This window comes from Anthonomus grandis, chromosome 3 (assembly GCF_022605725.1).
Source record: "Anthonomus grandis grandis chromosome 3, icAntGran1.3, whole genome shotgun sequence".
In the NCBI taxonomy this organism is placed as follows: Eukaryota; Metazoa; Arthropoda; class Insecta; order Coleoptera; family Curculionidae; genus Anthonomus; species Anthonomus grandis.
Genome location: NC_065548.1, coordinates 46,657,962 through 46,671,090, shown reverse-complemented (window position 1 = coordinate 46,671,090; position 13,129 = coordinate 46,657,962). Strand labels below are relative to the sequence as shown.

At 36.9% G+C, this 13,129-nt stretch overlaps 1 protein-coding gene across 2 annotated transcripts in view; it reads right to left on the bottom strand.

The window, feature by feature from the left end:
* Positions 1–1,412: 1,412 nt before the first annotated feature.
* LOC126734220 (anoctamin-3-like) overlaps positions 1,413–13,129 on the bottom strand; it is a 151,599-nt gene continuing 139,882 nt past the window's right edge. For both annotated transcript variants that reach the window (XM_050437756.1, XM_050437757.1), the window contains one exon: positions 1,413–1,527. In XM_050437756.1, coding sequence (XP_050293713.1) covers positions 1,504–1,527 — 24 coding nt within the window. In that variant the 3' untranslated portion in view covers positions 1,413–1,503. The remainder of the gene's footprint in view (positions 1,528–13,129) is intronic.

The following is a 13,129-nucleotide window of genomic DNA, read 5'->3' as shown; positions in this document are numbered from 1 at the left end:
ACCCATGTCGGTAAGCAAAATGTAAAAGCGATGCGGTAATTTATGGCAATGAATAAACGGATTAGATACAGCCCAGGAAAAATAAAGCATGAAACGGTCGGTATTAATCGGAATGGTAAGCGGTAAGTCACCCACAGGATAATTAAGCGGTCTAGTATGGAAAATAAATGCGGTCGCTCGTAACCTTGGCCAACTCTGTTTAAAATGTCGGTAGACGCGGTCTTAATTATGTAGGTAGAAGCTGGCAATGCTGTCAGGTTGGGAATAATGGGATAATATCCAATGCAGGGTGATACCTCGTAACGGTCCGACACGTAACCCCCTAGCACTTTTTAACGAATACACAGTGTTACCCCGTAACGGTCCGGCACGCAACCCCGTGTATCCTGTGGATATTAGGAATAAGGAGATAATGTCCAATGCAGGGTGATACCTCGTAACGGTCCGACACGTAGCCCCCTAGCACTTTTTAAGGAGTACACAGTGTTACCCCGTAACGGTCCGGCACGCAACCCCGTGTATCCTGCGGACTTTAGGAATAATGTCCAATGCAGGGTGCTACCTCGTAACGGTCCGACACGTAGCCCCCTAGCACTTTTTAAGGAATACACAGTGTTACCCCGTAACGGTCCGGCACGCAACCCCGTGTATCCTGTAGACACTACGAATCGGAAAAAGGAATTTGCCTACCTTCTCACCTATTATACTTACATGCTGACAACAGCGGCGGAGTGAAGGAGCTGGCGGCGGCGGAGCGATGTACGATACTGTGGGGCTTACCTCGGTCGGACTGCTACTCTCGGACTCAGCGGACTCAACGGACTCCCCTGCCGGTCAGTGCGTCGCGTTATATAGAGCATGGACATGCGCGGTACTTAGTAAACGCGGTAACAGTAGTGGTGGTACGGACACGAACGGTACTGAGGTATTAACGCGGTGATAAATTAATAATTAACGCGGTCGCGCGGTTATTAACAAAATAGAAACTTTCCTAACTTTACTGGGCAAATCTTAGTGGTCAATATGAATCTTGAAAATTATTAATTTCAGTTGGAAAAAGAACCGAGTAATTCTATAGATAAATGAGAGAATTACAGAAAATTTAGTAACTTCGTTACAATATGTATATTTTCTTTGGATTTCTGATTGACTTAAGCAGAAGAAGCTCCAATAAGCTGACATACGCATTTGCATGTACTACTATTACTTTTTGACTCACTAAGTAAGTTATATTTTTGTCGCCATTCATGTTGATTTACTTGTAATAGGCATATTTAAAATAATCCTATTTCTTCGGTCTTCATCTTATATAGTTAAAATTATTATCCTAGAAGAAATACTCTATACAATAGGTAATGTAACATGATTTAGTTCAAATATTTTAAGTTTTATTTAGAATCATTAAGTAACTATTTATTTCAGTATCTCAATTTATTAAAAATTCGTACATTTATTTATAAAACAATAGTATCTTAAAAAATCTTTTTCTTTTTGGTAAAATTGTTAATAGTGAAGTCCTCGCAAACTCTGAAAATAAATAAAAATATTATTAATAAAATTAAAAAAACGATTGGTTAAAAAAATAGAGACGTATTTATACAAAAAATAGGTAATGCTTTAGGAAAAGCGGCAATCTTAGAATTATATATAAATGTCCCTTACAAATCTTTTAATTGACCTCTTAGTTAAAAAACTCAAATCATACAATCTAATAGAACATTCCTTATTTCTTTATAATATTATTATTACAATTATTTCTTTATAATATTTCATCTTTATATTATTTTTCTTATTATTATTATTATGTATGATTACCGAAATTTATTTATTATTTATTATGGTTAAGTTTGAGTAGCCTTAGGCTAGACTTCGCTTTTTTTTTCATTGTTTTTTTTTAATAAAAGACGATTATTATTATTATTATATTATGCAGTGTTTTGGCCTTGCAGAAAGCGGCTTCACTTATCAAAAAAACTTGTCATATACAAAACTATAATTTGCCCTGCACAAAGAAAGCAAAATTTCGCGAGCACCTGGAGAGGATCCAAAACCTCGCCTATTTTCACAGCATCTATAAGAATGATCTCAATCAGGACCCTTAAGACTGTGTCAAACTTTCTGCCTCAAAATACGATTTAAGGTCAAGAATACTTTCGCAGGAATGTCTCTCTTCTTATCGGGAATTACTAATATAGCGTATGCGGAAATAAGAAACAAACACATTGCTCTGATGCTACACCACACCACGCCATCCGACATAGTACTTCAGTGTGACTTTGTGTACACTGTTCCCACGTCATTCGATACGATGCGACGCTATGTTACAGACTGATAGAAAATGAGACCAGTTTGGGTTCAGACCCTATGGCAAGTAGTACTTCTTCAGATAAGTGGGAAGTTGGGAACTAGAATATGCAGCATCAGCTTAAACTTTTATTAGAACGTAAACAAAGAATATGTTGGGTACATCCAATAAATTTAGAACGTCACTTTCATGGAGAATATCACACTCTAATTGACCTTCTCCAAATGGGTGACAATAGTGACCTGTTTCACATGTATTTTCGAATCAACCAAGAGCACTTTGAGAATTTGCATTTACTTGTGGAAGTAAATATTAAAAAAAGAAATACAACCTTTTGGAGGGCCATGATAAGGCCATATCAACCAAAGAGCAACTAGCAATTTGCCTGCGGTCAGAAAAACGTTTATTTCTATTTTAAAAGATATTTGTTTCTTACATACAAACTATAATACTCGCGTCTTACGTCAGATGTTCTATCTGACCATATTTGTCGTAATTAGTTAATGGAAAATGATGCAGATGCTTGTGAAAAGGGCCTAGAAGTGGGTGGAGAAAATTGCTGGTTTGATGTAGATAAAGAGTAGAAGTGAATAAAGAAGAACTGGTGAATGGTATAGCTATCTGATATGTTTGGGGCCCTTCCTCACTTCTCCATTTGTCGAATTTCTGCTTTAGAAATCATAGTACACATGTTCATTCTGATAGTTGCTTGATCTATTGGAAATAGACGCTTAACGATCTTAGCTACGCTCTAACGTAGGTTGATATCTTTTAGGTATTGGTACATTTTTGTACCTAGACCTTCGATTCGCATTCTCTTTGTAGGCATTTGTTTCTTTACAACCAAATCAATAGAATTGCGAGAAGGGGTCGAATTGTTGACACTCAATTTCTGTTCGTTGTGAGATTCGTCCTCATCATCTTTGTCATTTAATTCTTGGGTTTTTTCAATTAAATTTGTTTACTTTTGCCGAGTTTCCAAAAACGGCAAAAGAAATTCCATTTCCTGTTCAAACTTCCATTTTACAAGTTTAGTGACAGCTTGCGCACTTTTTGCTTCACGTTTTTTTTGGGCATTGAAAGAACATTTATTTACTTAACTTATTCCAAGATGTTTTTAAATCATCTCCTAAAAAAACAATATTATACTTTACCGGGTGTCTCGGAAAGAATAACTGAATGCATAATAAATTAAAAATAGGAAACACAATTAACAGTAGAGGGTGACCATTTTTTCACACTTTTGCATGGTATTCGCTTATTTTGAAATATAGTGTTGAAGTATGTTGTATTATATGATGTTATGCTATTGTTGTTTCTTGCATGTGATTACAAGAAAAATTGTCGAGAAATGATGTATATTATACTTTAATTAATGGATTTGATCCAAATGAAAAGGATAGTGGATATTGTGAGTGTAAATGAAGACTACGCTGGGAAGGTGAATTTCCTTTTTGAAATTTTATTTATTATTTGAGTGCATTTAAACTTCAATATGGAATGTGATATATGTAAACAAAAAAAAAATTATTGCAAACTATGTGGACAGCTTACATCATTGGAAGTAAGAGTTTTAGAATTGAGTTCAAGAAATATGAAATTCTACTCTATTAAATGCAGAACTGCCGAACTAATACCACTGCTTAAAAAGATAATGCAATGCAAGGATGAGGTGGTAAAAGCCAAGGAAAAAGTTATTTAAAGTAAAGATCAACATATAATAAGTCCAGATAATCAAATTTTGATGTTAACAAAAGAACTTGAAAACGTTAAAACCAAAAGTGACTGTGTCCATGAAGAAAGCAAATCAAAGGTCACTGTTGCAGCAGAGAAAAAAAATATAGTGAGATGGTGATCATCAAACCAAAGGATTGCTTAGAAAATCTAAAAATGGATGCCACATTCCTAATGCTGAGAGATTTTAATATACATTTAGCAAACAACAGCTTGTATGCCAATAAATTAAACAATTTAATAAATAGTTATGGAATATATCAATTGGTCAATACTTATACCCGGATAACACCTACATTTTCAACAAAAATTGACCTTTTTCACACAAATAATAAGGATTTAAGGCAAGAAGTGCAACTTATTAATAAATATAGTATGGCCATCAGATTGTACAGATATAAATCCTTTAGCTGATTGTCTAATAAATCATATGATAGTGACTTTAAATGAGGTAATTCCTGAACAAACAATTATAAATGAACCAAGTTATAAAAAAATGTGGTGGAATCCGGATATAGAAAATGTATTAAGAATACGGGATAACTTATACAAAAAAGCTATTTGAACCAAAACCGAGGAAAAATGGAACAACTACTCAAGGCAATGAAATAAAGTAGCTTTCATCATTAGATCAGCTAAAGTAAGTTACTACAATAGTAAAATTGATGAAGTAAAAAATAACTCTAAAGAAATGTAAAAATCATTAAAAAAAGCCGTATCATACAGTAATGTGATTGTTAAAGAAAAGGAACTCTGTAATACTTTTAATAATTTCTTTCTGGATAGTATTAAAGAAATAGCAGAAAATATATTCAGAAATAAAAGTAATGAAGATGTTATACAAAATATAATGTGTGATTGTGAGCTGGACCAATTTTGAAAGTTAGAATTATGTAAATTAAGAAAAATTATAAATCTTATGGAAAATAAAGGAAGCAACACCGATGGCATTAGCGTAAGAATTTAAAAATGTAATTTGAAGTAATTGAAGACAAAATGCTGAATGTGAATCCGGACGTCCCTTGCTCAGAGCTACGTCCCAAAGTTAGGCGTCAAGTCGTTTTCATTCCGAAACCCGGAAAAAGCGATTTTACAGATCCCAAATCGTACCGACCTATCAGCCTTACCAGCTTTATGCTGAAGATTGATCGGTATCTTAAGGAAAGCATCCTGGTCAATAAACAACTGCATGTGCACCAATACGCCTATCCGCCTAGGCGGACAAATCCACGGACCTGGCCCTACATCACCTCGTGAGGAAGGTGGAGGGTGCTCTGGGTAGTGGCAAGGCCTGTCTGGGTGCGTTTCTAGACATTGAAGGGGCGTTAGACAACACCCCTTTCGCATTAATCTGCCAAGTACTCGAGAGCCGCGGCTCAGAACCCTATTTGGTTAGCTGGATAGAGGCCATGCTCTCGAAACGTCATGTATCTGCCCAGCTCAACAACGATTGTCGAAACGTTGGCGGCTAGGGGCTGCCCGCAAGGAGGAGTATTGGCCCCTACCTTGTGATGCTTTGTGGTCAACAGCCTAATAAATCTTTTAAATAATGCTGGCCTATACGCACAGGCCTACGCTGATGATCTGGTAATCCTTTGCTCAGGGAAAGACGCTGTCTCAATGCGGGGCCCTATGATGAGAGCCCTGCGTATGGTGGACATATGGTGCCTCTCGCGGGGTCTCAGGATTAACCGGCGTGCAGCTGCATTACTCCAGGACAGTTTGATTTCTGGGAATCAAGTTAGATCCCAAACTCTCCTGGTACGATCATGCAGACACCAGAATGAAGAAGGCTATCTGCGCGCTATGGGCTTGCAGGCAGGCTCTCGGCAATACCTGGGGTCTGTCTCCTAAGATCCTCCACTGGATCTACTCGCGCATTGTGAGACCTCTTCTCACATACGGGGCTATCGTTTGGTGGCCATGTACGGAGAAAGCAAAAATTCGTGCTCATCTGGACAGAGTCAAACGTCTTGCATGTCTCAGCATAACGGATATCATGCGGACGGCGCCAACTAGAGCGCTTGAGACTCTGCTGAGCCTTGCGCCTCTGGACCTCATTGTGCAATTCGAGGCAATGAGGACTACGTACAAGTTATACGTCCTCGGCGAACTACGTGCTGGCGAGACCGGTCACGCAAAAATTTGGTCACGGGCCATACAGGAATGTCCTTTCCTTCTGATGGACAGTGACTGCATGACTCCAGTGACTGTGGACTGCGAGGGATTCGTGACGCACATTGCAGACAGAGAGGAGTGGCAGCATTCCAACAGACCTGCATTGCTAAATAGGGGGACCATCTGGTACACAGATGGCTCCAGAATGAATAACAGAGCTGGATCAGAGCTTTGTGGTGGGATCCCACATACCAGTAGGGCATACTCGCTGGGGGAGCACGCCACTGTCTTCCAGGCCGAAGTATTCGCTGTATTAAAATGCGGACAGAAAATATTAAGCTGCGGACACCGCAATACAGTCGTATCAATATGCTCGAACAGCAGAGCAGCCTTTAAGGCTATCACGGCCGCAAATGTAAGCTCCAAGCTTGTACTAGAGTGCATAAAAGTCCTGAAAAAACTGGTTCAGGTTAGCTGCAGGGTCCAGCTCGTCTGGATACCTGGCCGCGCAGGCCATGCAGGTAATGAGGAAGCGGACTCTCTTGCCAGACTGCCGCGAATGTGCCGATGGGGCCGGAACCCATAGTTGGTATCGTTAAATGCGTTGCGGTCGCGTCAATGAAGGGTCTGCTTGACAAGTGGACCCACCAAAGATAAAATGAGTCCTCTGGTATGAGACAGGCTAAAGCGCACATAGGTGGGCCTTCTGCCTGTCTCACCAAAAAATCTACTACGCCTAAAAAGACGCGAAATTCGGCTAGTGACAAGTCTTTTAACCGGTCACTGGCACTTAAGACAACCCGGAATGCCGATGGTGCTATGAGGAGGTTGAAACCGTTGACCATGTAGTCGGGGAGTGCCCAGCACTCACGCCCGCCAGGTTCAAATACTTGGGTAACACTTTCAGTATACCGAGTGACTTTAAGTCCTTCAGACCAGAGAGCCTCATTGGTTTTTCTAAGGCCGTTGGGCTCTAGTAACCCCTGGTGAGGCATGACGGGTCCATCAGGAGACCTATATGCACAACTACCTTGGCAGCCCACTGTTCCGACAATTCAAAATGCTGAATGTAATTAACCAAAACCTGGGTCTGGTACCATTTCGAAAAACTATAAATATGGTCCCACCTATGAAAAGCTACTGAGATGTGTGCGAATGAACAAATTGTAAACTATATAGAAAAAATAATATATTTAGTGTAGGTTTTCAGAAAAAAAAATCATGTGAAAGTACTTTACAAACCGTTCCTTTCAATTGGAAAAAAAAACTACAAAAGTATGGTATGAATGAGCCTATCCTCGAATGGTTTAGGGACTACTTAAGGGATCGTCAACAGGTGAAAAAGTTCAATAGAAAATTCTCCTGTACTAAAGAAACAGTGTATGGTATACCACAGGAAATAGTTTTGGGCTCCACTTTGTTTATATTGTACCTAAATGACATTTTAAAGGTAGTTTTGTAGATGACACAATTATTTATTGTATTGGGGACAGTGCAGCAGAAATAATAGAAACTTTAAATACTAAACTTAAAAACATATATCAGTGGTTAGACAACAATGATCTAAAGCTTAACATTCAAAAGGCAAAGTCCATGATTATAAAAAATAAATATACTTCTATAAACATCGTACATGATGAGTTAATAATTAGCGATCAAGTTATAGAATATGTCAACAAGTTTAAATACTTAGGTTATATAATTGATGAAAATCTAACTTTCTAATACCATTTTAACTACCTAACAAACAAAATAGCAAAAAAATAAATGTTTTAGGTCGTTAAATAAATGTTTTCTGTCAAAAAAATTAAGTGTGTGGGCCAAATTAACTGTATAAAAGACAATCATTGCTCCTCATCTTTGCTTTTGTTCAACTCTTTTTTTTTAATGAATAACTCCGAAATTGATTTACTACAAAGAAAATAAAATAGGGTGTTAAGAATTATTCTTGGCTGCAGTCGTTATACAAGGAGGACAAAAATGTTGAACTGTTAAGTGTAAGACAGACCTTCACTTATAACACAATGATATTTATTTATAAAATGTTACACCACTTAGTTCCAAGTCATTAAGTAAAAAACTGTAAGTTTGTTAGTGACATTCATTAATACAATACAATATCAAAAGATAATTTTTACATGGACATGGATAAATCCTGGTCAAAATAGTTTATATTTTAAAGGTTTAAAACAATACAATGAGTTGCCGGATTATGTAAAGAGCTGTGATAATATAAATAGGTTTAAAAGGGAATCTAAGCAATATATTAAAACTTTAATTGTTATATAGTTAAACCAATGCATGAAATTGATTCTAGCCTAGTGCTATTATTAAAGGATTTTTTTTACTTGTTCTAACATACCGTAGAGCTTTACCACTCTGAGTAAGGACCCTCTTAAGTTTTATGAGGGAATTGACTGTACCACATGCACTTGGTTCACCCTATAGCCATTGGAAAATAATAGATAGTGCCCGGTGTTATAAATACTTTATTTTATAACACTAAATGGAGCTTACAACAAAAACACTTGTTTTAAAGTAATCTTAGGATTCAAAAATAAACTAAAAACCTGGGAAGACAGAGAAAGCGTACGGACACCAAACTCACGACGCACCTAATCTTCCTCCTCTATTCAGGGGATTCACCACTTATAAACTTGCGTGCATAGAAATCGGCCCACTGTAAACTTTTGACTTTAAATATATTTTTTTTTTAAATTATCCATCAGATCAAAAAAAGAAATATGCTGTTTGAAAGACAATTTAATATCCTTTAATGTGAGTAGAAATTTATCAAAAAGGCTTATCGTTTATATGCGTAGCAACCGGTAAACAAATGAACCGTGTTTATGTGGTGATTGTAACGAATATAACAAATTTGTCAAATAATAAAATGAGTTATTGCGTTTGCAACTGAAATTTGCATATTATTCGTTTTTCATAACCTCAATAGTGTTCAAGTGTGTTAATTTAATGCATGCTACACCAAAAAAAGCCGCCCAAGTTATTACTTTAATCGAAAATGGAATTAGTCAGCGAGCTGTTGCTAGACAATTGGATATGACTCGCGCAGCGGTTCGTAGAGTGTGCCAACGTTATGAGGAGACTAGATCCTTTCATAGGCGCCCTGGAATAGATAGGAAGCGATTTACAACCGCTTGTGATGACTGCTTTATTGTGTCAACAATATTAAGAAATCGTCATCTTAATGCCGTTCAAGTACAACGACAGCTCCGTGAGGTGCGAGGAGTGCCTATTAGTCAGTGGACAGTGAGACGAAGACTGCAGGAAAATAACTTGACCCCTAAAACACCTGCAATTGGTCCAAAACTTACTCCAGCTCATCGGCAAGCACGCCTGCGTTTTTCAATGGATCATCTGAATTGGACGTTGAAACAATGGGGATCTGTTCTGTTCTCAGATGAGTCCAGAATATGCCTCCATGGTAGCGACCGAAGAAGGAAAGTGTACCGAACACCAAGAGAGCGATTTGCAGATTGCTGCTTTGAAGAGCGAAGTGCTAATGGAGGTGGTTCCTGCATGATCTGGGGTGCAATTTCTATAGAAGCACGAACCGACCTTCAGTTCATTCGTAGAGGCGACCATGTTCATGGAAGAAGAGGTTTAGCGGCTGCTAGGTATATCGAGGAGATTTTAGCAATTCATGTGGTACCTTACGTCGACTACATTAGAGATGAATTTACCTTTATGCATGACAACGCAAGGCCGCACACCGCAAGAATCGTGCAAAATTACATTGCAGAAGTCGGTTTTCGGGTTATGGAGTGGCCAGCATACAGTCCTGACCTAAATCCGATCGAACATTTATGGGATGATCTAAAACGAAGAATTTGAGCTAGACTTCGTACCCCAAACTCGATCCCAGAGCTTATTGTTGCAGTAGAAGAAGAGTGGCTAGACATCCCACAAGAAACAATAGCAAACTTGATTAGATTTATGCCTAATCGTATAAGAGATTTTATTAGGGCAAGAGGAGGTCATACCCATTATTAGAAAATCAAGTGTTAAATTTTAAATTGTCAATAACCCTATTTATGTTAATAATAAAAAAGCCTAATTTTCTTAATGCATTAATTTCACTATGTTAAAGGTAGGATGTTCAAATAAGTTTTCATAAATTTATACTCATATTAAAGGATATTAAATTGTCTTTCAAACAGCATATTTCTTTTTTTGATCTGATGGATAATTTAAAAAAAATATATATTTAAAGTCAAAAGTTTACAGTGGGCCGATTTCTATGCACGCAAGTGTATGTCATAATTGTCAAACTTGACGCGGTGCTTTTTACATTCACGCGATTAAAAGTCAACAATCCATCAAAGTCTTTTAAGGTACATATTCATTGGTTATCCTGAGTAGCAACACGTTTTAAGCTATATATTTACTGGCTGTGCTGAGTCGCAACAGATACGGAGTTGCAACAGATACGGAGTTGCGATTTTCGCGATACTGGACTTTTTTTAAATTTAACTAATCAAAACTTCTCTTGGTTTCTGAGATATAGGGCACAATTAAAAAAATTGCATTTTCTGACCCTTCGTATCTCTGTTATCCTTTAACATATCGTAAAACTATACACTGGCTCCTATACAGTTTTTTAAGTAGAATCCAGAGGCGTAGTTAAGTTTTCTCTGGATGCGTCAAGTTTTGAGTTATAGACCAAACTTGCAGTTTTTTAAATGAGACACCCTGAATTAAAAAAAAATAAACTAGCATTAAATTCCGTTTACAATAATAAATAACTTGACTAATTTTTTTTAGAATTCAAAACTCGCACTAAAGACTTGTCTAGCCGCGTTAAACGATAATCAATATACACACAACCAAACTTATATGGAATCACCATGTATTAATACGAAATATTTTAGTAAGATATTTTTTGTTGCAAGCAATAAAAAAGTACAAGTATTTACTCTCAAGGACAGGCAGATTAATAATAAATAATAATGTTTTACCTAGCAGTGTCGATTTTACTGTTTCACTTGCAATTCGCATCAAATTTATAATTTATTTATATTTGAAAACTAAACAAGAATGCCATACATTGGGCTATCGGAAGTTCAGAGGGGAAGAATTATTGCTCTGGCAGAACAAGGCATGTCACAAAATCAGATAGCTAGAACGGTGGGGGTTACACAAGGTGTTGTTTCAAAACATATTCAAGATTTCTGGAATTGGGAACCTTAAAAAACAGACCAAGGAGAAGTCGTGAAAGAGCAACTACTGAAGGGCAGGATCGCTTTTTAGCTCAAATAGCAAGAAGAAATCCTACAACATCTCATCCAGAGCTTCAAAGGCAACTTTTACAAGCTACGGTTGTGAGTGTTTCTGTCGAAACTATTAGAAGAAGACTTCGCGCTCGGGAATTATTTAGCAGAAGACAGTTAAGGGTTCCAGAACTTTCAAGGCAACATAAAATTGACCGTTTAAATTGGTGTTTGGAGCATGAAAATTGGGATATTGAAAATTGGAAAAATGTCTTATGTTCGGATGAAACCAGAATAGGACTACGATCCGATGACCGGCGGATTCGCATTTTAAGAGGTAGAGGGAGACAAGCTAGACTTCGTGCTGCCAAACCTATCTCGAAATACAAAGGAGGTACTGTAATGTTTTGGGGTGGAATTATGATTGGTGAAAGAACTCCTTTAATTCCAATTCGACAAACCCTAACAGGTCAAAGGTATGTAGATTTGGTATTGCAACCTGTAGTTAGGCTCTGGCGAGGTGGTTTTGGCAATTTTTTTTTATTTATGCAAGATAATGCCCCTCCACATACCAGCAGAGTTGCAAAATGTTTTATAGAAACGGAAGGTATTACCGTTTTAGAGTGGCCTTCTTGCTCACCGGATCTTAATCCTATAGAGCACTTATGGGATAAGATAAAAAGAAAGATTAGAGCTCGCCAGAATGCTCCTGGTAACACTGAGCAACTTATTCAAGCGGTTTTAGAGGAATGGACAAATGTTCCCCAAGAAGACATTGACAATTTGATAAATAGCATGCCTCGTCGAATTCGTGCTTGCATTGATGCTAGAGGTGGCAATACTGAATATTTAATTTTAAATTAACTTTCTTGTTAAATTGTCATATTCAGAAAAATCATTTTTATAGAAATCTACACTTTTTGCTTTTTGTTCTATTATTGTGAAAATTGTAATCAGTTATATTTTTTTTTAATAAACTTGGTTTTGAAAAAGTGCCCTTTAATCCTCAATGACTATTTTTTAAAATAAATTCCATTTTGCGAAATTACTGGGTGATTCCATATAAGTTTGGTTGTGTGTATATTTAAAAATTTAATGCTCCCAGATAAAACTTAACTAGCCACTAGATTACGTAAAAAAACTATATAAGAATTAGTTTTTAGCTTTGCGATATGTTAAAGGATAAGAAAGATACGAGAGAGATCCAAAAGTACTGATTTTTAATTTGAAACTCAAAAATCAAGAAAGCTTTTGTTGGTGATATCTTTAGTTTCATAAAAAAGTAGCTCAGTGTCGTTAAAATATTTGTATCGGAAAACTAAAACTTCTTCATGAACAGTTTATTAAAAATTACATTTTTGTATTAGATTCCTTGAAACCGGCAACTCATTTAGATCTTTGAGCTTCAATTACAGAATGGAGTTCAGTACAGTACGGTTAATACTTAAAGAAATATGTCAAGCAATTTGGCAATTATTGAAACCCATGGTCATGCCATCACCGACTACTGAAATATGGAAAGATATTCTGAAAGTTATGAACGACTATGGAACTTTCTACATTGCTTGGGAGAGTTAGATTGCCAACATACAAATATACATTATACTATTAATGCTGGTTCGGAATATTACGAATATAAAGGGGCCCACTCAATTGGTCTGCTGACCCTTGTTGATGCCGTTTATAAGTTTATTGTTGTTGATGTAGGAGCACATCGAAAAAACAGCCATTTTTTTAAATT